The 24,185-nt window shown below is 48.3% G+C and overlaps 6 protein-coding genes across 8 annotated transcripts; 2 read left to right on the forward strand and 4 right to left on the reverse strand.

Annotated features, from left to right (window-relative positions):
- Positions 1-192: 192 nt before the first annotated feature.
- On the reverse strand, positions 193-12,806 carry LOC118510243 (DE-cadherin-like). 3 transcript variants are annotated; one of them, XM_036051814.1, is made up of 4 exons: positions 12,664-12,806; positions 11,323-11,395; positions 10,093-10,684; positions 193-8,273 (listed from the first exon to the last, which is right to left on the reverse strand). In XM_036051814.1, the coding sequence occupies exon 4, from the start codon at positions 7,873-7,875 to the stop codon at positions 3,214-3,216; it is 4,662 nt and encodes a 1,553-aa protein (XP_035907707.1). In that variant the 5' UTR covers positions 7,876-8,273; positions 10,093-10,684; positions 11,323-11,395; positions 12,664-12,806; the 3' UTR covers positions 193-3,213. The 3 variants fall into 3 exon arrangements, with proteins under 3 accessions (XP_035907707.1, XP_035907705.1, XP_035907706.1); XM_036051812.1 differs by lacking the exon at positions 11,323-11,395; XM_036051813.1 differs by lacking the exons at positions 11,323-11,395; positions 12,664-12,806 and adding an exon at positions 12,517-12,642.
- A 456-nt stretch (positions 12,807-13,262) lies between these two features.
- LOC118510250 (pentatricopeptide repeat-containing protein 2, mitochondrial-like) lies at positions 13,263-14,752 on the forward strand. Its single transcript, XM_036051836.1, has 2 exons — positions 13,263-13,470; positions 13,546-14,752. The coding sequence occupies exons 1-2, from the start codon at positions 13,425-13,427 to the stop codon at positions 14,679-14,681; spliced, it is 1,182 nt and encodes a 393-aa protein (XP_035907729.1). The 5' UTR covers positions 13,263-13,424; the 3' UTR covers positions 14,682-14,752.
- Positions 14,753-14,800: 48 nt separating this feature from the next.
- Positions 14,801-15,949, reverse strand: LOC118514280 (decapping nuclease DXO homolog). The gene has a single exon (XM_036061022.1). It carries the CDS (start codon positions 15,947-15,949, stop codon positions 14,801-14,803), a length of 1,149 nt encoding a protein of 382 aa, XP_035916915.1.
- Positions 15,950-16,650: 701 nt separating this feature from the next.
- On the reverse strand, positions 16,651-21,746 carry LOC118510247 (E3 ubiquitin-protein ligase MARCHF6-like). The gene is made up of 3 exons (XM_036051834.1): positions 19,436-21,746; positions 19,166-19,360; positions 16,651-18,913 (listed from the first exon to the last, which is right to left on the reverse strand). The coding sequence occupies exons 1-3, from the start codon at positions 21,038-21,040 to the stop codon at positions 17,552-17,554; spliced, it is 3,162 nt and encodes a 1,053-aa protein (XP_035907727.1). The 5' UTR covers positions 21,041-21,746; the 3' UTR covers positions 16,651-17,551.
- A 67-nt stretch (positions 21,747-21,813) lies between these two features.
- Positions 21,814-23,025, forward strand: LOC118510251 (uncharacterized protein C7orf50 homolog). The gene is made up of 2 exons (XM_036051837.1): positions 21,814-21,974; positions 22,043-23,025. The coding sequence occupies exons 1-2, from the start codon at positions 21,911-21,913 to the stop codon at positions 22,963-22,965; spliced, it is 987 nt and encodes a 328-aa protein (XP_035907730.1). The 5' UTR covers positions 21,814-21,910; the 3' UTR covers positions 22,966-23,025.
- On the reverse strand, positions 23,003-23,920 carry LOC118510252 (thioredoxin, mitochondrial-like). Its single transcript, XM_036051838.1, has 3 exons — positions 23,654-23,920; positions 23,496-23,577; positions 23,003-23,411 (listed from the first exon to the last, which is right to left on the reverse strand). The coding sequence occupies exons 1-3, from the start codon at positions 23,821-23,823 to the stop codon at positions 23,247-23,249; spliced, it is 417 nt and encodes a 138-aa protein (XP_035907731.1). The 5' UTR covers positions 23,824-23,920; the 3' UTR covers positions 23,003-23,246.
- Between the last annotated feature and the right edge of the window lie 265 nt (positions 23,921-24,185).

A 24,185-nucleotide genomic window follows, 5' to 3' on the forward strand; every position in this document is an offset into this window, starting at 1 on the left:
AAAAGTTTGTTGAAGAAGTTCCGTAGAACCCATCTGGATAAAGCATGAAAGCGACAAAAAATCCTACCTCTGAAAGTCTTGGTATAGTTAGTACTACACTTCGTACCGTCATCTCTTTCGAAATGTCCCGGAACCGTCAGGAGCAAACTAATGAACATAATTTTCTCAATTCTAGTAAGGGAAGCATTACTATTATTTTTGAAATAAAAATATTTCTCTTATATTCCATGTTATCCGACCCTGTACATTCGTTCTATTGGAGACACACTACACACACGACAGGTGCCTTTGTCTCTGGAGGAAGCTATAGTAGACTGCCGGTGGTTGCAATCATCACTTTCTAACACCTTCTGTTTCCTTCAAATGCTCGTTACATACGACCTAACAACGGGCAAGAAGCAAAGACGCTGTTTTTCACTATTTTATGGATGAGATTTGTTTGTTTGTTTTGTTTGTTTCAGAAATGGTTAATAACTAAACTGTTGTTCCCGGCAATAGCTGCAATGTGATCGTTAAAAAGAAAGTAAGAGATTCTAAAAACTTATAGCTTCCTAATTTCCACGCGAAACGCACTCAAAAACGGACGCTCGCTAAATATATATACTGAACGGTAAAAATTATCATTTTCGATGACTAAAGAACTGTGTTGGAATGTTGAGCCTATAGACATACGGAGGGAAAAGTACGTTTGAGAAAATGTTGTTGTTGTTCAAGCAATGCAATAGTTCAACCGACGTCTGTAACCTGTCGCTTCCTCCTACAGCTATGTCTTTTCTATGCGTTTAAAATGCGGCACTATACAACGCCCCTACTGCAGTGCTTTTGTGTTTTGTTCGTTGTTTCCTACCGAATGTACTTAATCTACTGTTCTGTATCTTGTGTTTCCCTCCCTCGCAACTAGAACGGTTCTCGTGGAGAAGACTTCGGAGGAAAAGTGTTAAAATCTTCAACTATACACATAAAACGTATGACGTAAAGCACAGCGCCGCCCGTCCTTGTGCCAACACGCGACCCAGCACCAAACCTCCACAACAATCCATGTGCTCTTTCGTTCCTATTTATACAACCTACAACCAACTTCCATACACATTTTGTTCGTACCGTTCTATCACTTCCTTAAGAGCTGCCGCCGATTATACCGATTCATCTAGCTAATAAATACACAAAAATATATATGTCTTCTCTGATCACTGACCGGGGCGGCGGCGGACAGCTTACTGAAAGCCAAATCGTCTCACCGCACGGCCACGAACGGTGGATGGTGAATGTTAAGGCAGCTGATTTACGATTTTTGTTCCGTTTTTTTTTTTCCTATGTTACATCCCTAACGTGCTCTATGCGCTACATTCGATCGATGTCTTTTGCTGAACGGTAAAAATAAGCTTCACAACAAGCTTCGATCTCTCTAGAAGTACACTTTCTGGTCGGAGGAGATGCAACTTGCATGCGTGAGAGGATTGTTTTTTTGTGATTCGCATTGTTTAATTCGTTCGTTTATGCTCACATTCGTTATCTCTTCAGCTCTATCTAATCTTAGCGACTATTTTCATCTTAATGGGACTAAAAACCGGTCTCTACCTAAATGCAGATTTATTATCGATTATTCTCTACATTAGCTAGACGAAAAAGTACATTGTTCTGCAGCAGCTACAGCACAACGCATGCTAGGCCTATAGTTTCCGCGCTTCAATTCCATCAATTACAATCCTTCTTTCAATAGCACATTAGGAAAAAGTTTTGATTTTTTTTTTCTATAAAAGTCTTATGTTCCGCATTCCGAGTTAGTCCTACATTTTCGCCGCATTCCGGGTTAACTAATGATGCTTTCTCGTTTTGTTCTACGCTTACGCTTAAAAAAAAATGGATAACGAAATAGAAATAAAGCTTAAAAACAAAATGATTTGGATAACGAAAACTGGAATGAACGATGGCGAAAAGGAAAAACCCCGAATCAGTTTTCCTGTTCCCTCACCGTTTAACAATTCCTTTTCTTTTGTTTGTTTCTTTTGGGAGTCCTAAACCATAATTCTAGCTGTAGAATTTCATTCTTTGCGGATTGTCCTATACCGTTCCCTAACGCGAGTCTAATACTACAGAAATTAAAAAAAAACATACACACACCTCTTCCTATGCTTTGCGGACGATGGGGTTTTCGGCAACCACAACACACTACCGGGCCTCGCGCCTATCGTCCCAAAAGGGCAGATCGCACACATGAGTCATCGTGAGCTCTTGTGCTTGCCGCGTAAACCGCGGTTCGAAAACAGGGAGAATCCTTCCAAAAAGGGGGAAAAAGGACAGCCGGGCGTCGGGAAACACCCTAGAAGGGCCCTCCTTTCTCCAAACTACAGAAAACACATCCTGAACACGTTAGCTGCTTTGTTCGCGTTGGTTTGGATGGATGTTTGCACTATTAATCACCCACGCATACGGCACGGAATGGATAGTTGTACGTGTGCCAAGAGTTGGAAGCTTTTTGCTTGACTCCATTCCACGAACTAATGCTGACTCATGGAGCACGACATTTGACTCGTTTGGAGCAATCTGAAGCTTTGTGCATAAGAGTGTGTGAAGTCAGAGGCATCGGGATACATGAAATAAACATAAATGGCAGTAGGATGGATGCGCAGCAGTAGAGTCTGTATTCGCACCCTTCTTTCTAAATCAATTGAGAAATTGCTTTTAAACGTTTCCAGCCTAAATAAATAACTTTAGTTAGTTCTAAAGCTCGTTTTGTTTCTAGATGGAAGGACGACTCGTGCGATTAGTAAAATACGTTAGAGACTCGTAGGAACATGATTAATGGATTCGGGTTTAAAATTGTGCATATATCCTTTCCCAAAACGGACATACCACCATCGCTTCCAGAAAAAGGTGCAAAACAGGAGCATGCTCCGTGGAGTGGTGCTGATGAAGTTGCACTAGTGTGTCCCCTCCCCTTACTAGCTGCTGCGCGTTAGAATACTTATTTCTGTCCTAAAGAAGATTGTCCTCTTCCGGTTTTTTTCCGAGCGTTGAGATACGGTGGTTCAGTACTACTGAACGGAAGATCATCACAAAAGACAACACCACAACATTGTCTCTTTATCGCCTAGTTTGATTAGCAAAAGTAACATACGCTCATACACACATACATACACGCTCATTCACTCGATGCCTCACGCTACGAAGTTATTGTGTTATCACACACAAGCCCAAACCCGTGCGTTCGTCTCATATCCTCCAGCCTTCGTCGTCATCCACGTTCGAGTCGGTGTCGGAAGGTTCCTCCCCGTACATGTCGGCCAGTTTGCGGAACCGTGGTCCAAAGTTGGATAGATAGTTGAACTTCAGGTCACCTTCGTCGGTACACGAAGCAAGACTTGACAGTGATCCGGTACTGTTACCATCGCCCTCATACGCATAATGTCGCACGTCGTCGATCGGGTAGGCGTCCGCATCTTTGTCACAAGCATCCTTCTTGTCGGTAAGGAACGCCCCAATATCGGGCACCTCCGTTGCTGATTCCTTCTGTCGCAGATCGCTACCGTACGGTTTGTCGAGATAGATTGGGGGTCCCTGGAGCACGGTGAGATCATATTCTGCGTCCCGCTCACCACCGCCTTCCTCTTCGTAGTTGATGATCGTTTCGCGAATATCGTCTATATCCTTCTCGTGCCAACCGTCATGATGCTTTTTGTGAACGACGAACGCAAGCAACAGTATCAGCAGCAACACGATACAGGCGATGATCGCGATCAGGAAGTAAGAATCGATGCCAAACGATACGGCAACTGCCACGGACCGCTGGCAGCCTGGATCGGCATTCTTCGCAAGGCTCGGCAGACCAAGATCGTACGTACGTTCGTTGATGGTCAGGTTTCTTATGCAGCCGCTGAAACCTTTGTCCTGTGGCACGTACGTCCAGTTAAACAACGAACCGAGATAGTCCAGATTGACGGCTGCTCCTCCCAACTGAAGCGGGGCATTTACGTTGAGGAAGCGATTCGGCCCTTTTGGTGCATCCAGGCTCATGCACGTAGACAGCTTGCAGTTGTCTACGATCATCTCGATCGTCTGGGGCTGTAGCACGATCTCGACGGTGAAAGGTTTTCCCTGTGGAAACCGATGACGGTGTTCGATGCGTGTTGTGCCGCTACCATAGTCGAGCAGCAATACCGGAAGTCCCTTCACTAGTTCCAGCGCCAGGAAATCTTGCACTTGTAGACGAGGATTGTAGTTTAGCGGTCCAATGTACATGACCAAGCCATCTTCCTGGTGCGGCGATAGTTCTACGCTGATCCGTGTCATGTTGCAAGGACTGATCGGTGGATAGAGAGCATATCCACTGCCGTAGAACCCGATGCCCAGCATCTCGCAGTGCGGACCTTCGAAGCCGTCCGGGCAAGAGCACCGATCGTTCACAAGGAAGCCTCCATTCAGACAGGTCAGTGAAGGTGGAGGAGCCTCGCATACGCATTCCGCCTGCACGAACGCATTTACACCCACAAACGAGCTGGTGTTGGTGTAGACCGCGATCGGCACATTCGACTTGTAGAGTGTGTTCTTGCACGAAAGCTCACAGTTGCGACCCTCTTCGATGCACTCGTCGATGCCCACCATCAGCACGGACAGACCGACGTCCTCTTCCAGCTGGCGAAGTCGGTAGCCGAGCATTCCATTCAATCGCTCCGGTGCGTAATAAGGACTGCCATGGGCCGAAAACCGTACATCCAAGAATGTTCCGTTGACATTGTCGCGCTTCAAAACGGTAAACACGTCCACATTCTCGCGACTCACGTTCAGGGTGTTTGCAATGCTCATCTGCAGTCGATCTTTGGGCGTGGAGAGTTGGCCAGGTGTACGCGATACGAACTCCTCCGCCGTTACGTTATGGAAACGGATCGATCCGCTCTTGTCGACCGCTTCCTCGGGGATTTCCTTCACCGTGACTGTCACCTTGGCTGTGACGTTATGTGTGAAATGGCTCAACTGTTCAACAACGTGGAAGTTCAGCTCATATTCTCCGCCCCGAGTACCTTGTAGCATTGTGATCATACCCGTGTCCCGATTCAGATCGAAGAAGTCTACCGACTGATGGCGCGTAGCATCGTCCCACTGGAACGTTTTGTCCGGCAGATCCCAGTCGTCTGGATCGTCCACGTAAACACGGCCAACTTCTGTGTTGGGCGATTCGCCCTTGTAGTTGTATACGAAGATGCGACTTTCGCCGGGCCGCATTTCGTTGTCGTTTTCGTCACCAATCACCAACTGCAGTATACTGACGTCGCTCATTGGTTCCTCGCCAGAGTCGCTGATTCTGATCGGTACTCGATACTCCTTCTGCTCCTCTCGATCAAACTCGACCAACGCATACAGTTCGTCACCTTGCACTTGGAAACGTTCTTTGATTTCGTACGGTGCGTTTGGATCAATGCTGAAGTAGAATGGTGGACCGTTCTGGGCTTCGTCTACGTCTTCCGCAGTCAGCCTCACGATCAATCCTGGCGAACGGTTTTCTCCCCACACTACTGGCATGGCGTTCGAAAGATGCGGTGCGTTATCATTGATATCTTCGAGGAAAATGTTTACAGTGGCCGGTGTTTTTTTTCCTGCGCCATCCTCGTCCGTTGCGGTGATAATGAACTGCCAGCTCTTAAAACCTTGCGGTGGATCGCGATCCAGCGCCTTTCTGAGCCGCAGACATCCGTTGTCGTCGATCTCCAACAGGTCTTCTTGTTCCTTTACGAATGAGAATCGAATGTGTTGAGGCTCGTCTCGACTCTCGATGTCAGGGTCGAACGCTTGGATGGTCATGATACAACCAGGCGGAATCGTTTCTTCTTGAATCGTCACATTTCTGAGATCTATGAATCGTGGCGGATTGTCGTTTACGTTCTCGATCTTTATCGATACAGTCGCGTTGTCCTGGAAGATACCATCGTCCGCTTGCACGATCAGCATGTACTCACGGATCGTTTCGTAGTCCAGTCGACTGTTTACCGAGATACGACCAGTATTCTCATCAATCTTGAACGCATCGCCCACGTTACCATCAATAATGCTGTAGGTGATGAGTGAAGCCGTGTCTTGATCAATCGCAGTCACTTCGATCACTACCGTGTTGATATTGGCATCTTCCGGTACATTTTCTGCCACAAAGTGGTCCTTGACGAATTTCGGTTGATGATCGTTCTTGTCCGAGATCTTGATGATGAACAGCTGGGAGATACTGTTTGGCTTGCCATTTCTATACAATGCTGATGGGGAGTTGTCTTCTGCGATGATTTTCAAATGGTAGGAATCGGTAGCTTCTCGGTCGAACTCAGCCAGCGACGTGATGTTTCCCGTTCGACTGTCGATATGGAACAATTGCTGATTTTCGTCGTCGAACCGATACGATACAATATTGTTGGCCGAAGTTCCATCCAGATCGTACGCTCGTACCTGCATCACAGGAGTACCGGGCGGCTCATCTTCTGGAATTGTGCCCGACGTCACTTCCGTGAACACTGGGATGATGTCGTTCTCATCCAGAACCTTGATCTTCAGCACGGTTTCTGCCACCAGGTCGTGCGAATTTTTGACACTCACTGTGAGGGTGTACTCCGTCACGGTTTCGTAATCAAGCGTCTTTCCCAGCTTGATGGAGGCAGTATTATTGATCTGTTCCAACAAGAATGTATTCTTCGAATTCGTTTGCTCAGCACGACCCTGAATTAGTTCGAAGATCACTTCCGGTTTCTCGGGAATGTTTGATTCGGCTTCGAAATCTGCTAACGATTCGGTGTAGTTCTTGAATGTTTCATTCAGCACAATCGCCACAGCTTGCACCTTGGTAAAGTAAGGCGGTAGTTTATTGGATTCCACAACCCGTACTTTCACGTCTACCTCCGCATCCTGTACAGCCTCACCCTGCGAATCCACATTGTACGCCCTTACGCGAATCGAGTAGTGCTGCCCGGGACTGCGATCGACCGGCTTTGTAAGCGTGAGCAGTCCGTTGTTCTCGTTGATCTTGAAGTAGCTGCTGTCTGGGTTCTGCTGCACGATTGAGTACTTGATGATACTGTTATCTCCATCGTCCATATCCGTCGCCGAGATGGTAGCTACGCGCAGATTCGCTTTCATATCTTTCGTGACCGATTCCTCATACCGCACCTTATCGAACACCGGCGGGTTGTCGTTGATGTCCAGGATCGTTACCTTGAAGGTACACACATCATCCAGCCGAGGTCGTCCATTGTCGGTCGCACGTACCGTGATGTAGATCTCCTTCTCACGTATTGGCTCGTCGCGATCGAAGATGTGAGCCGTGGTGATTTCGCCCGTACTCTTGTCAATGCGGAAACGGGCTCGCTCGCCCGGTGTTGTCACGAAGCTGTACTCGATCGTTTGCCGAGGATCTGGATCGGTCGCAGTGACACGCATCACCGGCGTTCCCACCGACTGTTCTTCCTTCAGCATCGGCTTGTAACTGTCGCACTCCACGAAGCTGGGTTTGCGATTGTCACGCAGCAGTTCTGGACCAACGTTTGACTCTCTCGACGAGCCGCCACTTCCAATGTTGCTGTTAACGAGACCCCCCACACCTTCAGAATAATCATTCACACTGACCGCGTTACCGCTGTCATACTGAGTGCTGTATGCACTCCGTTTTCGTCGCTGTCCTCCGGTAAACAGTTCCCGCTGGTAGTCATACAACTGACTAACACCACCTGCTAATCGATGGCTCTGTGCAAGATTGACTGTCTGCTTTTGCAATGGCCGGCTGCTTTTGCTATTGCCTTCACTAGCTGCTACCACCGTTGGCACGTAACTGTACCAGCTCGCAGCCAACACGAACAGGGTAAATAGCGCCATTGGTTGACGCATCTTTCTGCCCCGTCTTAACATGGCAGGTGCGTATAGAATCGTAGTTCGTCGACGGCTCCTTTGGCGGAGCACGCCCAACTATCGTACCTCGTTTACGTGGTCGTGTGTCACGCGGTCACTATCGGGTCGACACCGGATCCGAACGTCACAATACTTTGCAGCTACAAAAACGGTCTCCAAGTTGTACTATCAATATACGTACGTTGTTACTTTAGTGGTAATAATTTGCACTTTTCAGCAATACTGCAATAGCATTCGTTTGAGATTCATAACCTGCCTTCTTGCCGTCACGCCACATCCATACGCCTAAACCGATGAATTCAAGCGATCTGTACGGTTTTTGCAGATCAAGTCGCCCAACAAGTCACTGGAGGTTATTCCAGTAATCAGACGAGACCGAACAATCTGCGGACGTACATCTGCGGATGAAAAAAGAACAGTGAGAAGATTATAATTTCCTCGTTTTCTTGCGGTATATAAAAACATAAGCATTGATAACAGTCGGTTAGCCGTATTATGAAACATTTATAATGAGCATTCGCAAAGGATGGTCGATGACTTGACCACCTTATCGGTCGTCGGAATGAAGCGGAAGATTTTATTATGTTTTTATTATGTTCCAGTGAGATTCTAATGTTAACTGAAGATGATGCACTAAAACAGAGTTGTTATTCAAACTGCACTTCCTTGTACAACGCAACTATATAGGTAATTGCAGCACCTTAAACATTAAAATACCTTCGCCTTTTGCGTTGCAGGCGACAACATCTGCATATTGATGTTACGAACAAATCATGACAATAATCTTTTTATGCCCATTAATCGGCATACATTTATGGCGCTTATTATTTTTTACAATTACTTGCAATAAAATGCACCACAGTCATAAGAACACATCGTTCAACGTTCTCTTCTGCCGGCTCTGCAGCGCGTACTTGGGATTTAACGATCACTTCAGTAGGAAAACAACGTCAGTGCCGCGCAGCTAATGAACAATACCAAAACATACGCGTCTTGCCATTGATTTGTTTTTATAATCTTAGAAACCGAAGGAGTAAACAACAAGCCTCGGTAAACTGCCACATCTGTATCTGACCGACGCATCGCACGGTCACTTGGTGCAACATCGTTAAATCGATTTAATAGCCTTTGTGTCGTAAACACGCATCCAATATTCTCCTGCAGTTTCGGTGCTATTCATCTGAAGGCAGCCAATTAAAAGTTGCATTGATCTGCCCGCTGCAATTGAAGCCTAAATGTGTGTGAGAAAAATTTAATGACCAGCGCAAGGATCAGTTCCTTAATTCAAAACAGCGATCTTGATTTTTTTTTATCGGAAGATAAAAAAAAAATCCATTTTCAAGGGGTCTTTTAAATGCTTTAAGAAGAAATGTACTTAAATGATAACTCTAGTCAATCCAAGATATACTTAAAAATCCAAGATATACTTTAACTATCTTTGGGCGGTTGTTTTTGTGCATCTGCTGAAAGACACCGTTCGAAGACAAATCCTTCAGAAGATGAGTAAATTATTATTTTTTTATAAATACTCCCAAGCATTTTTTTTTCCTTTTTTACGCTAATATTTTTTTTTCTTAGTTCTCGCATTTAAATTTGACTTATAACCGTTTTAAAAATCCAATTGGACAATCCTTAGCTCCAAAGAGCTTTTCAACGTAAACATACAGTGAAAAGGTTCGCAAGCGTTCAATCAAAATCCGGAGACTTCAACCATGGTAGACAGCGAACACCTTCTTGTAATAATAAAGAATTGACTATCGAATAAAAATTACTTCTCTGCATCTTCAATTTCATTGCTCGAAGGTAAAGCCGGCAGTGTTTATAAATTTGTGTTTTTGCCTAAAATAAGTCACATGAGCTCAAAGGCGCTTGTAACAAAATTAAAAACAACAGTGCGCGAAATATCAAACTGAACTCTCCAACAACAAATGCCACCGTGCTGCCAACCTTAAAATTGTCTTCAAATCTACTTTTAGCCCTACTTCCGGCCTGAAAAGACAAACATAAGTGGCGGAAAGCGGTAAGCACCATGGAAATTGGAGCAGCGCGCGAGCAGTACGATCGTCGGCGAGAAGATACCTTCCGGTGTGTGAAGATCATTCCAACTCGAAAGCAAGAAAAGGTTGGCCATTGCTTTGTGTTAGCATATTCGATAGCTGGGACTTGAGGAACATACAGACAGGGTCGTGTCAGGCATTGAAGAAAAGCTTAGTTTACCTTTGCCTTAGTGCACGGTGGACAAAATCTTCTTTAGCTCGCCTATCCGTCCGCTTGGTGTTTGCGTTCCGACGCCGGATTCGTTTTCGATCTCGAACCAAACACAAACTTCATCTGATAATGGGAACGAGACACACACACACACGATCGATCGTAGAGCAGTTTCTCACTTCCGGTCCGGTACCGCACCTTGCTTATGTTTCACTGTTTGTAACGATCAAGCTGCTGCTAGTTGACGATAACAATTCCATTCACTGCACTCGGAACGTCACGTACGCGACAGGAAGAGGCGACAACCATACGACTGGATGTGTTGCACTAAAACAGGTCACATAAATGGCCACCAAACCGGAAACGCCATCGCCTTACAAGCGGATGATATGTACGTTTAAGCGTGTAAATATTCTGTTCCACACCACAATCGGAACATTGCATTTCTGTAACTATTTCTGATGCAAATGTAGAGCACTTCTCGCTACAGACAGGCACTTTGGTGAATCACGCAAGGTTTCTCGCATTCCGTAGAACCAGCACCACCACTTCAAAACTGATCTACTTTCGATGGTCAAACACACTTCACTTTAGCTGCATCCTGAAAATTGAAAGGAAAAAAAAATACAAAACATAACTTTTGCTGCCTGTGTTGCACCATGCACGGTTGATTCACGGTTTCGATTGTTGCAACCAACCACACTACAGAGAGCATAAACAATACACTACCACTACTATCACTATCGCACTCACACAAACTCACACACTCACACACATATACATCACTATAAAGTTGCATCAAAACGACGCGACATCATCGTGTCGAGAGAATTCGAGGGAATTGACCTCGAATTCAGCTTCTTTTTTCCGGCACTACATGCGTTCAAGATTGAATTTAATCTTCTCAGACACTGCGCGCTGCGTCGTGCTGCTCGTCGTGTCTTCCGACCTGCAATCTCTTCCACGGCTTAGCTTGCTGCGATAGATTAGATGAACGCAACGAATCGTTCGTGTCGTTGCTAGAGATGAGTGGAATAATCACGCATTTGAGGATCGAACGTGAACAAAGCTGTCGGTGGATTGTGGATGAGTCATCGGTGATTGTAGCGAACGCTACGTTTTTTTTCTTCTTGCCACAGAGCGAACAGAGCGAACTCTAGGCCTTTAGATGTGTTAAACAATCATACACGCAGAAATGCATAATTGCTTCTATTGCCCGGTGATGGGTGAGATCGTCACCTTTTGCTGATAGTGAAGCACTCCAAATACAGCACCATACACACACACTACCACATAGCTTATACGATGCTATCTGCAATGGCAAATATACAGTGAGTCCAAAAAGTATTAGTCTACCTGTGCGTCTAATGGCATGTTTTGAGCATAGTAGGCATGCCAAAGTAAAACTAATGATTGGGATTCATAGTAGATGTATCGATAAACATGTTCCACTCACAATTGGCCATAGTTTCGAATGAAGTAACAATTATAAGGACAATAAATCTTAAAACTCTCTTTTATCTATGCGCAAAAAGTTTTCATCTAAGAGATTGTTTTTACACTGACGGTCATGAAACGTAAGTCTAGAACGCGCTTTCTTTGGCGATACTTATTTTCTGATTAGTTCAATCTTTTTGGACTCACTGTAGCCCCCCGACACGGGCATCGATCTACAATGCGCTATGCTCGTATGCAGCTGGAATAACACCTTTGCCACAGGTATATTAAAGCTTGACTCGGCTGGCATTCCGGGAGCATAGTCAACACGCACACACGCTCACATACACACATACGCACGTACGTAGGTACCTCTCCAAGAAGCACATTTATTCACGTTCTTTCTTCACGTCACACAAAGAAAGCTATGCTATTCGTGCTTTTTTTTAACTATCTTCCTGCCTTCGTATTCGAATATAGCACAAACACCACCATACACCATACACACTCTCCGCAACGCTGGCACGAACGAGTGGGTAAAGGAAAACAACGAAAAAGCTTTAAACACCGCACCTTCGCCGTGCACTTCACCTTTCCCACCTTTGCGGGTGACTCTCCACTAACCAAACCAATACACAACACAAGCGCCTTTAGAATGCTCACGCACACATCTGCGCACACCAACGCACCACCGGTTGCTTTGTATGCCCTCTTCGCTCCTTCCTTTCGCAATTATCTTTTCACCTGCCCGCACACCACTTCTTCCACACTCGCTGCTTCTCGTCTGGCGTGCACTCTATATTCCCTGGATGGGATCGATGATCATAGCCACACCGTACCACGGCGAACAGCAATAGAACGCGTTGATATGGGAGGCGCTTTGGCCTGAATCGCTTAAATAGCACCACATTCAATTCCAACTCCACCATCGATCGATCGTTTAGCGTGTTTCACTTTTGGTAGCGAGCGACAAATCGACGTTTCTGCTTCTTCTACCTGTAGATCGCAGATTGGAATCACAGTAAACTGGTCGTGCTGGAAGCACGCACACATTAGCTTTGGCAACGGTGGCACAGCACATCGAAGGCGGAACTCTTCACACAAAGATTCACCTATCCACTAGTAACAATATAGTTATTTTACCCTTGCAGAAAGCGGAAAATTCTAATTTCCAGATAATCAACAAACAATAGAAACCGCCACGTTAAAAAGAAAAAAAAACTAACGGAGCGTTGCGTAGACACGTCCGTTCAGCGCAACTACTGGGAGAGGAAAGCCTGCTGGAGTCGAAGTTCACTTTGGGCTTCCACTTCGATCAATGTGGTCACATTTCAACGGTTTTCGAAAACGATGGTTTGAAGTGGTTTCGAAAAATCTTGTATCCGTTATTTTTGCAGAGTTTGCGGTTTCTTGAACGAAAACGAACAAAAAATAGTTCTTTGCGTTAGAAAAAAAATAAAACGACAGGAATAAATTTTAGCGCTTAATGCCGTATAAAAAAAATCAATAAACAGCGGAAAGCATCCCGCCATTTTGTAGCGAATAACTAGGGTGGGTTATAATTTACAAAATAGAAACTTTATGCCAATTATGAATGGGCGCGGGTTGATTTATCAAAAATCAAGAGAGTGAAGACTTATCGGATAAGAATTAGGCGTTGCTACCACTTGCCCTTGCCAATCAAACTTTGGCGACCCTTTTGCGACGTGTAAATGCTGCTGCATCCTGGGCGTTGACGTTTCACTTTTTTTGTTTATTTCGAACTGTCATGTTTTGTTTTGGGTGCTGCGAGGTGTGTTTTGTTAGGTTATGTGCTCGATATTGGTTATGTGATTTCATGCCGATTGAAAGCCGACTATTTTCCTCCCGTAATTAATTCGTTTGCTCGTTAGATAAGCCAGAAAATGTTTCGCAAAAGTCTGTACACAGTCGGTGCATTTACCAAAGCATGTAAGTTAAGGAAGCATCGTCTGTAAATTGCGCCGTGCATGCGACAAATAAAACGTTTCACTGTATTTTCACCAGGCGCAGCTTCAGCACATTACAGAAGTCTGTACTCCGCATCGGCCCTCGGCATCGAGGGGTATGAGGCGTACCGGGAGAAAACACGCACGCAGCATTTACACAACGTTGATAACTTTAAGCGCAAAATGCGTGACTTTGTGTCCGGTTCGTCCACGAACATGATCTTCACCGAGGATTTGAAAAACATAATTCATCTGATCGACAACACGCCGGAAGACAAACAGCTGCTTAAGGACACGGTCATGCGGTACAACCAGCAGGGCAAAGAGCTGCGGTTCGGTAATTACGTGTTCGGTCCGGTCATTATGCGTGCCTGCCATCATCTGGGTGATGCGGATTTGGCGCTAGATCTGTTCAAAACTGCCGGCACGGATGGGTTTTTCGATCAGCTGACCAGCTACCAGATCCTGGGGGACATGCTGTACGAGAAGGGCCGGTATCAGGAGGTGCGCGAGCTGTTCGATTCGATCAAGAGCGTTCAGATCCAGGGCGGTCGGTTTCCGAAACACTGCATCACGCTTACGTTCGCCGCTTGTTACAAGGAAAATACGGCCGACTCGTTCCAGTACGCGATGGACCTGTGGAAGGAGCTGAACTCTGTGGGCCATGTGCCGATGCGCAAGGCAACGGCATTTGCGGCGGCCCTTGCGCTGGCGAACGGTCGGCCGGAGATTGCCGTCGAGATTTTGGGCACGATTGCGAAGGGTAACTACGTGACCGTGCGACAGCTGAAGACGTTGGCCCTGTGTGCGCTGAACCGGCTGGAAGACGTCGTACCGATATTCCGCTCCGTGCTGGAAGTGAAGGGACCGTTCGAGAAGCAGCAAACCTTCTGCCGGGAGGTCATTCAGAAGGTGCAGGAAACGGTGGCGGCCGCGAAAGCGGAAAGCACTTCCACCACACTGCAGGACCTGGAACGGATGCTGGAATTCCTCGAAACAAACGGACAGATCGTGAACGAAACGTTGGACAGCATGCTCTGCTCGGCGATAATGTCCACGGCACAGCGAACGGACGGCCACAGTAACTTGGCCGACAGTTACAACACACGCGGTGGACGCATGCAGCAGCAGCGGAACTTCCGTCCGACGAAAAAGTATTCACAGCTTAGGCCTGGCCTTTCGGACATGAACTAAGTGCTGGTAGCAAAGGTCCAGCAAGAGGCAGCGCAATAAAGAGAAAGCTGTTTCGGTAGACATACAAACAAGCATTGTTTATTAATCTAATCCCGCGCCAAGGAACGGAGCGGCCCCCACTACGATTTAGGTTGCAAATCGTCTAGGTAGCGCGTGTACCAATCCGGAAGAAACGCATCTCGGTGGGCATCCTCCTCCAGCACACGGTACCGCACGTGCTTACTTTCCCTCGAGTCAAATTCGAACTGATAGATCTTTTTGCTGTTATCCGTGTTACCCATCACGCGGGCCACCTCCGACAGGAAGTCGGCACAAAAGTTCATACAGACGGCTGGCGACCAGTACGGACGGGATTCGCGTTCAATGTCACTCAGCTTCATGATCTTAATTTCACGCACAATCCCTTCATCATCCCGCAAACCCACCACCAACCGTTGCACATTCACCAGGAAGCTTTGGCACCACCAGTTCTTCGTCTTGAACCGGTAGAAGTTGTTCACCTGCCGGTAGGTCGCTTCCTTGCGCTTGACCTTCACCTCCACAAACTCACACTGGCGCAAATCGTCCAGCAGAATTTCTTCCCGATCGAACGGTTTGTTCGAAACGATCCCATCCATTTCCGCACCGTACAGCAACCGGTGGCCGGCGAGCGTCGTATCGAACATGGAGCAAAATTCCTCGCCCAGCATTACCGGGGCCGATGTGTCCGGCACGGCGCCGGGTTCCTCCGTGAGTATGTGCTGCTCGAACTTGAACCCATAGTAGCAGAACCGTTTCTGCTGCTCCGTTTCGTTCCGTTCCGCCTCTAGCCGGTCCGCCGTTTTCCTTTCGCACAGGTAAATGGTGCCCCGGTAGCGTATGGCCTGCACAATCCACGGCGTTTTCCAGTCGTACGGTGTGCAGGCAATGAGCCGCAGCAACCCCCGAAAGCACACAAAATCGTACTGCAGCCGTCGGTGGCCGGTCTCGGTGGTGGTCCACAGGTGCGACTGGCGGATGAAGGTAAGCAGCATGTCGATCTTTTCGTCCTGCGCGCTGTCCGGTTTCGGGCGGCGGATCTTAAAGCCTTCGTTGAGATCGAGACGCAGATCCGTCCTCGGTCCCGGTGGAAGGGTAACGTACTTAAGCTGCACCGCCGTCGGATCGAACTTCCGGTCATAGTTGAGGCTAAAAAATCCAACCAAATAGGGTTTCGTTATCGTGGGGAATGGTTGCGATTGACGGGCCGGATGTTTCGGATCGGGATCGACGCTCGTTTCGGTGTACATAATGCTACTTATGGTAACAAATCACTTTTACATGACAAAACAGTCTTTAAAGGCGCAGGGCTTTTTTTATTAGATTCTTGTGGCTAACGAAACGATGCTTTGTTGTGACTGCGTTCGTGCTAATGATGGGAAAACCACTCAGTGACGTGAATTGAGTGAGAGTGAATGAGTTCAAACGAAGTGAGTGAGTTAAAACGTAGTGAATGAGTGGCTTCTCGACACGGAGAGTTAAATCATAAGTGAGCTGAAATTACTGTTAGCGATGACTTAAATCATCTCACTCACTGCTTTCATTTAACTCATTCACTCATTCTGACTCACTTTGCACATCACTAGTTCGTTCGTTCAACAGGCTGATGTTTCCACTGCGCAAGATCTGGAAAGTGGATTTTTTTTTTAAGTTTTGATTTCATTTTTAAATGTTAATCGAAATCGATTATATTAATTCTTATCAAATGTTTGTCCTGGCCGAAAGAGAAGGTCCTCGTTGCCGCTCACGATGTGATGCATGGCCTCAACAGACATTGGAGGATGGGTCATCTGGTGTTTTCCTCGGCGCCAAAAATCCTTCCGGTGATCATCCTCTAGAACGGGAGATCGGTTAGAGATCGGCGAGATTCGGAGACTAGGAGCAGACAGACACAAGCCACATGATCTCCCACCGGTTAGATGTACGCAAACGAACGCATTGCACCGGATTATCCGTTTTTTTGCCGTTGGGTTTTCTCTTTATTTCATGAAGATATATTACACATTTTAGCTAAATTCTTAACTGGCTTTCATCCTTCCATCAAGCCTACACGCTCTCCCCCTGCCCTCTTCCACGCATCATCAATTGCGTTCCCTTGTGTGAACCCACCCCAAAAAAGGTTATTCTGCCCAACAGTTCGTATCGTTTTATCCAAATTGTGTCGTTCAGTCCAAACGGATGCGTCGTCTTGCAACCGGGTGTGCGAGCAGACCGGAACCCGGACCGCTACCTTTGCACACTTGCGGCAAAAAGAAGGAACCAACGCACGAACGAAATACAGCTGAACGACCGAAACGGTAAAACGAAACTTATGCTGCGGCTAAGATTAGTTAAAAAAGAGAAATAAAAACACAAAACAATTTTAAAAGAAAAAAAAAACGCTCTCGGGGAACACACATCCAGTGCATGGAGCTTTATCATCCGGTGGCCATATCGGCACTAGTTGCCGCTTCCCTCTATCACAAAGATCGGATAAATAAAGAATAGAAGGAATCGCTATTTCTATCAACAAAATTGGCGCCCCAGACCGCCGAAGAAAGGACGGGAAATTGGAATTTTAACATATTGCTCTCCTCTGTGTATTGATGCGTGAATCGGAATTTTAGTAATAGGTTCATTAAAACACGAAACGCGGAGGTGTTTAAAGGTTAAAGCTGGGCTGCTGCAGTGGCGATATTCGAAGAAAGGGGAAACTATGACGCAAAACGAAACAAGCTTCTATGACGGCGCGCGCGGTTGGACTAATTCGAAAGTTGTTTAAAAATATCTTAACACGTCCACACACACGCACACGCACACCCTCCGACACAACAGAGCCATACAGTGCATGAATGATGTGTGCCTGTGTCTTCTTACTGTAGCGCTTCCATTGCAACACGGATTCGATCGCTGCTGCTGCTGCTGCTGCTGCTGCTGCCACTGCCAGGATCACCGGTAACCGTCGATGTGGCCGCCGATGCGCTCGCTCCATCGTTGTTGGATGGTTGGCCCGTCGAGGTGGCCGCATCATCATCCCCGTTGGCCGTGGCCGACCCCGACGACGTTGAGCCTTCCTCACCGGCAACAACCGATGGGCGTCGCTTTTTGCGCTGATGGTCATAGTTCACTAACCGCTGCCCGACAAGATACTTGTCGTTTTTGATCGCCACGTACAGCTTCTTAAACTGGCGCACCTGCAGCACCAGAATACCGATCACGAACGCGATCAGCAGGAAGAAGGGATAGATCTGGCGCGCGAAGAAGGTGCGCGTTAGCGGGTTGGTAAAGAACAGCGGCAGTATTGAGTGGGCGATCACGTACGGGACGGCCAACGCTAACCCGAAGCACGTTATGACCGGTATGCCGAGCTCGCGTACGATAAAGTTTAGGTTTATGTCACGCAATCCGTCCCGGTAGGCTTGTTCGATCGCTCGCTTGAGCGCCCAGTCCGGGCCCATCAGTGTGAGGGCGCAGGCAATTTTGGTGTACAGCACGCCGAGCGCCCAATCCTGCCACAGGAACAGCACGGGCGTTTGATCCGGCGGCACGCGCAACGGTATCACCACGACCAGCTCGAGCAGCAGCCCGAACATGAGCGGTATCACGCCGAGCATGTGCACGAACACGATCATGGCCATCGCGTACGAGGTTGCGATCGATATCCAGTGCTTGATGCGCGCGATCACAGCAGCCCGTCCCTGGGGCAACAGGTTCACTGCGAGCGCGATGCCGCGCGAAATGAGCCAGCACAGATACATCCCGATCGCGGCGGTGTACAGTTCGTGGGGACGTGCCGGCGTTTCCGTGCCCGTGCTGCTAACCGCATTAGGCGATGGCGCAATATTTGACGTCCCGATGGAGCTGAGTGCCATACTGTACCGTCCAATCCAGACCGGAATCGTCAGCACGGCTAGTGACCCGATCGCAAGGCTTATGCACATCAGCACCAACAGTCCTATCAAGCGTATCGCAAAGAACTGCGGTCGTTCGTAGGGCTGAAAGCCGACCGGCACGTCCCGCTGCATGATGGCTTGATGGGCGGCCGCTAACCCGGCACCTGCATCCGGTTGCTGCTGTCTCGGTGGTGCCGCATCGTCCTCGTTCGGTTGTGGATCCGCTCCAAGCAGGTAGCTCTTGATGCCCAGCATACGGGCCACCACGTTGCACCAGATGCGCACCAACCCTTTCAGCCAGATGCGGGTGTGCGATTGTTCGAAGAAGCTGGGCAGAACAAACTAGAAAACGGAGGATAGCATGTTAGCGGTGGCTCACAACGCTACGGTACGGAAAACTGGTTTCGATTTTGACAAAGAATTTTGGATTGTTTCTCCATAACAGGGGTTAGTTAACCGCGGCCGCGTGATATAAAAAGCGAACCAAGGAGGCCCAAAAGTGCAAGGCAACAACCATTTGTCATGACGAGTCGTCGTTGCCTGATGGATGATAGATCTTCGAACAGTTTTTTCGACAAAAAAAAGCGACCTTACCTGAAGCAGCAGCAACTGCAGACTCAGCTCGTTCACTTCCGCATCACCCAACATCGTGTAGGGTAGGAATGTTGGCCAGAACGTTTTGAGAATTTGTATCGGTGCCCAAAGCATCAGCAGCACGGCCGAACCGAAGATCGTGGCGGACGATATCAGCCGTCGCATGTGACGCAAAATCGAGAGGTGAATCATTTCCTGAAGAGCAAGAGCAAAAGAAATGGGATCGGATTAGCGCCTTCCAGGCGGAAAGAGAAACCCACTACCACCAACCTGGATCGGGCTAAAATCGGGATCGTTCAGATTGCGCAAGAACCACAGTACACCTGGCCGCAGCACTTCGCGCAGCAGCACGATGAACGAGGCAAAGTAGTACACGTACACCATGCCGAACATCCAGTGGAAGAACAGGGACATTCCCGGCGCCAGCTTAAAGCTCGCCTTGCGATCCTTCAGCGTGGCGTCAAACATCGGCAGCGAACAGATATCCAGCCACCAGCCACAGACCAGCGGCAGCACACCGATTTCCACCACGGACAGCAGCGATACCTTCACCACGATGTAGCACAGCCCGAGAATACGCCGTTGCCTTCTCCAGCGCAGAAACCGCGCAATCGCATGCAGCTTTACGAGCGTTATCCCAATCACACAGTAACCGAGGATGGTCGTTAGCAATCCGTGAAAGTACGTCAACTGCTTCCCGGGCGCGTTGATGCCAAGGAACGAAATGAGCGAATTTCCGATCGAGTAGGGACAGAACGCAAACAGCACGATGAACGCGGTGTTTAGGGAAACGACCCAGAAAACATGCTCAAGGAACACCATCGACCCGTCCAGGCCGAGCAAGCGTTCCCACGTTAGCTCTTCCGCGGCCCGTTCCCATTCCATCGGGTTCCAGTTGGCTTCGTCCGCGGCAGCTTCCGCTTCCGGCTCGTTGATGACGGCTTCGGGCGGTTCGTCCGCTAGCGGCGGTGCTGGTGGCGGTGGTTCCGCCGGATCTATTGGCACATTGTCTGCGGGCGGTTCGCCAAAGTTTACCCGCTGGTGCGCCGGACGCCGCAACGGTTCCACCTCCGGTGGGACGATATTTGGTACCGCGGGAGCTTGTGGTTGTGGCTGACCGTGCAGCAGCGGCTCGTCGGCTGCGTTGCGATTGTTGAGCAGATTGTTGTCGAGAAAATTGTTATTGTTGTTGTTGTTATGCTCTTCCTCGTTGTTGTTATCATCATTGTTGTTGTTGTTGTTGTTGTTGTTGTTGTTGGCCGCATCATCATCATTCACTTCGGCCTCGGGCTGACGCACGTTTGCTGGCCCATTGCCATTGGCGGCAGGTTCCGGTGCTTGCGGATCATCCCGCTCGAGCCAATCGGGGCCACCGCCATGGATGATTTGTTCCCGCAGCCACACCAGCCCGATGAAGGTGAACAGTGTGCAGGTCACCACAAAGCAGCCCCTAAACACGTCGATGGTAATATTTTCCGTCGAGAACATATCGATCGGCAGCGTGAGGACCATTTCGATCGAACCGCTAAACAGGAACCGATACGTGCGGTACGCCGTGAGCGGTACGATGCCGAGCCAGGCAACGGCGACGAGCGTGTAGTGTATCCAATACTTGACGGCCGTCCCGACCGAACTGAGCAGCCCCTTGGCGACGTACTTCAGTGGCAGGACGCGTGGCATGTCGGGCGAGTAGATCGGCGTGAAGGAAAATCGGTGCCCGCACAGCTCGCAGTACTCTTTGCGTGAGTAGCGCATCCACTGCATCAGGCAGTCCTGGTGAATCCACTTGATGCTGCCGGTGCAGATGCACGGATGGAACAGGGGTCGATCGGATTGCGCCTCGCAGCGGCACACCCGACAAATGTCACCTTCCATTGTGGACACTCTTGCTTGCGCTTCAAACTGTTCACAACAGCTATTCCGCGAGGGTAAGATGGCTTCCGTCCAGATTCCAGCCGCACTCCCCGGGATCTGGCGAAACGGGTGCTACTGTCGGGGTAAGTTACCAACCAACTTACTGCGCCACCGGATGGCGTCGTACGGTTGATGCTCGGTTGCTGAAGCACGAACCTGCTACAACTTCTCGCAGCGGTGCCAGCATCGTTCTGACACGGAATGCAAACGTTCGCTCCGCTCTCGGTGACCCGCTGCTACACGGTTCAGCACAGGTGGTTCGGAGCGGCCTACTGCGTGCTGCAACCGTGTAGCCTTTCTACGCCCTCTGCGAGCGTTTCTTCACCTTCTCCTGCACAACACTTGCTCTGCACGGCACGCCAAAGGTGCAGCAATCTCGGACCTAGGAAGCACCAACACCTTTTGTCTACGCAGTTTTTTTTTCTCACTAGCCTTGCCTCCTTGGAGCTGCTGGTGCTGCTACTGCACAAAAACACGACCAGTACGACCTTGTGAAATCCGCGTTTGGTAGAAAGCTAAACCAATGCGTGCTGCGTTCGTTCGCAACCTGTGCGCTGCGAGAGAATGGAGGGAAACACACAAGGAAATTTGCAAAAAAGGCAGCGCCGAAGGACAAACACGAAAATTATGTGTTTCGAAATGTTGCTGCAAAAGTTACGTTTTCTGTGCTGTCACCTGGGTGCAAGATGGAGTTTGACACACGACCAATGACGTATGTCGTGCGGGCTGCAGACCTGTCAAACTGTCAAACCTGTCGGCTGTCAAACAACTTTGGAAACAAACTTTGTGCGGCGTGTTTTGACCGGACCGCGTGTGTGATTTAGTTCAAAAATGGGTAAAAAGAATAAACTTTCAGCGGTACACACAGAAAATGTGGGTCCTGCAGAGGACGCAGGTAGAGTAAAGCATTTGATTATGTTCTGTTAAGGTGCAGCCAGAGTTTATCTTCGATTTGCTCCACAGAGTCGCAAGATGTGCCATCGCCGGCCAAGAAGAAAAGCGAAAAGCATTCACCTGCCGAAATCGATACACCGACGGAAACGAATGGAACCGACTTGAACGGAACTAAAAAGGACAAGAAAAAGAAAACTAAAGGACTGCAAGAGTCCGACACAAATAGTCACGCTGATGGTGTGACGGTGGAACCAACAGGAGCAGGAGCGAAAAAGTCTACAAAGAAAAAGAAAAACGACCATGAGGATACGGCTGAAGAAGGCGCGAAACACATCTCAAGCAACAACGGTGCTGAGGATGTGAATGGAAGCGTGGAAGGGAAGAAATCCAAAAAGAAAAAGAAAAATCAACAGCCGGAAGATGCAGCGGAAGAGGACGAACAGCTCATTTCGTTTAAAAAACCTAGCAAAAAACGTTCCGCCGTTCCACCGGAAACCGTGGACGAGGAAGACGAAGTACCGCCGAAAGTTTCCAAAGCCGACAGCAACGCCATAGTGGCTGGGACAACGATCGATCAGATCGCTGGCATCAAGTTGAAAACTAAAAAGGGAAAACGGACAAAGAGACGTGAAAAACTCGCGGCGCAGGACGAGGAGAAGCGAAAAAAGTCTAAGATAAAGGACCGGGAAGAGATGTGCAAATATCTGGAGTGTTGGAGCACCAACCGGGACAAGTGGAAGTTCCACAAGCAGACACAGATTCACATCCAGCAGCACGTGTTTGACGAGGTTGAAATTAATGCCGACTTGTGGCCGATCGCGCTGGAGTATCTGGGTGGATCGAAGGGCAGCAGTAAGGAGCTGTTGGTGAAGCGGGCCAAAAGCATTATAAAGGACGGTGATGCGAAGGCAGCTGCTGCCGATGGCGACGAAACGTTGCAGGCCAGTAGCAAGTACGAGCGTGCGAGGGAATTGTTGCAGTTTTTGGGATGAGCAATGAGGAACACATGAAATATACCATGCATGTGTATAGAGTGATCGAACTATCGCGTATATTCTTGCGTCCGCTTTATTCCAGACTATGGAAAGATAAGGTTTCACACTAACGCACTTTACACACTTTATCGTAACAGAAGAAAACATACATGACCAGCCCTTGTTTCCTGGTTCGGGAAAAAGGGACACACGTGATCCATCTAATGGATGATGAAAATGAGCACAAATTATCGACAGCCTCCTTACAGGGGGACCACCCTACTAGCTATTCCGAATCATCATTTCGTCTTTCCCACCACGTTCTGTACCCACGTTCGCAGCTTGTCCGTGTCCTGCAAACCGACCAAACGCTGCTCCACTTTGCCATTGCGAATCGCTAGCAGCACCGGGACGGACGCTACCTCATAGTCCAGCGCCAGGTCGGTGTGTTCGTCGATGTCAACCTGCAGGGAGATTTCGCGTCGTAAAACGGGCCTATTACATAATGGCAACAGCACCCATGCCGATGCCATGCCGTGGAGACTTACCTTTGCCAGCTTTATTTTGCCCTCATTTTCCCCAATAATTGTTTCGATGCGGGGCGTTAACATGCGGCACGGTGCACACCACCTGCAGGGACAGAGAGCGAGAGTGGTTTAGCGAGGGGAGCACAACACCCGAGGCTTACTTTCACATTCGGTATTACGTTGCAAAGAAGTCCACTATCACCGGGTCCTTGCTGTTGCGGACCTTTTCGTTGAACTCTTCCGGGCTCTGTACTTTGAAGATTTCGAACCGCGGTACACCGGTGCTGATACCCCGGACGAAGGTACCGAGTGGTGCGCGCAGGTTGAGAAATCTCTGTACCGCTGCCATTGCTCTAGGATTGTTCGGGTGGTAATAAAAATAAGGAAGCTGCAATTTATAAACACGACGGCCCGATGTTTGTCGGAGAACGGCAAATGTCAGACGTTTGGCAGCTGATGTAAACACCACCGGTGACATCAGACGTTTGGTGCAGACGTTTGCGGTGATCGCGTGACGATTAGGCCGTGCTGTAGTGAAGTGGAAAATATGGAACGAACATGTGATAGCAGAAGTAAATCATCGGCTTGGAAAATATGTTTTTCCGTGGGAAAATAAGATAAGAAATCAGATACACCGAGCTTGTTTATCAAATTTTTTTTTAAAAATGTTTGAATAAAAAAAAATTCAAAACCCCCTCTTTGTGCACAACA

The sequence above is a fragment of the Anopheles stephensi genome, chromosome 3 (assembly GCF_013141755.1).
Source record: "Anopheles stephensi strain Indian chromosome 3, UCI_ANSTEP_V1.0, whole genome shotgun sequence".
Lineage (NCBI taxonomy): Eukaryota > Metazoa > Arthropoda > Insecta > Diptera > Culicidae > Anopheles > Anopheles stephensi.

What these genes read in the sequence shown, in the direction of transcription:
- LOC118510243 (XM_036051812.1), bottom strand. Translation starts at nt 7,875, where the DNA reads ATGTTAAGACGGGGCAGAAAGATGCGTCAACCAATGGCGCTATTTACC.
- LOC118510250 (XM_036051836.1), top strand. Translation starts at nt 13,425, where the DNA reads ATGTTTCGCAAAAGTCTGTACACAGTCGGTGCATTTACCAAAGCAT. An exon ending in CGGTGCATTTACCAAAGCAT is followed by an intron (nt 13,471 to 13,545) that starts GTAAGTTAAGGA and finishes TATTTTCACCAG; the next exon opens with GCGCAGCTTCAGCACATTAC.
- LOC118514280 (XM_036061022.1), bottom strand. Translation starts at nt 15,949, where the DNA reads ATGTACACCGAAACGAGCGTCGATCCCGATCCGAAACATCCGGCCCGT.
- LOC118510247 (XM_036051834.1), bottom strand. Translation starts at nt 21,040, where the DNA reads ATGGAAGGTGACATTTGTCGGGTGTGCCGCTGCGAGGCGCAATCCGAT. An exon ending in CCGATTTTAGCCCGATCCAG is followed by an intron (nt 19,361 to 19,435) that starts GTTGGTGGTAGT and finishes CTTGCTCTTCAG; the next exon opens with GAAATGATTCACCTCTCGAT. An exon ending in TGCAGTTGCTGCTGCTTCAG is followed by an intron (nt 18,914 to 19,165) that starts GTAAGGTCGCTT and finishes TCCGTTTTCTAG; the next exon opens with TTTGTTCTGCCCAGCTTCTT.
- LOC118510251 (XM_036051837.1), top strand. Translation starts at nt 21,911, where the DNA reads ATGGGTAAAAAGAATAAACTTTCAGCGGTACACACAGAAAATGTGGGT. An exon ending in GGGTCCTGCAGAGGACGCAG is followed by an intron (nt 21,975 to 22,042) that starts GTAGAGTAAAGC and finishes TTTGCTCCACAG; the next exon opens with AGTCGCAAGATGTGCCATCG.
- LOC118510252 (XM_036051838.1), bottom strand. Translation starts at nt 23,823, where the DNA reads ATGGCAGCGGTACAGAGATTTCTCAACCTGCGCGCACCACTCGGTACC. An exon ending in ATAGTGGACTTCTTTGCAAC is followed by an intron (nt 23,578 to 23,653) that starts GTAATACCGAAT and finishes CTGTCCCTGCAG; the next exon opens with GTGGTGTGCACCGTGCCGCA. An exon ending in GCAAAATAAAGCTGGCAAAG is followed by an intron (nt 23,412 to 23,495) that starts GTAAGTCTCCAC and finishes ATCTCCCTGCAG; the next exon opens with GTTGACATCGACGAACACAC.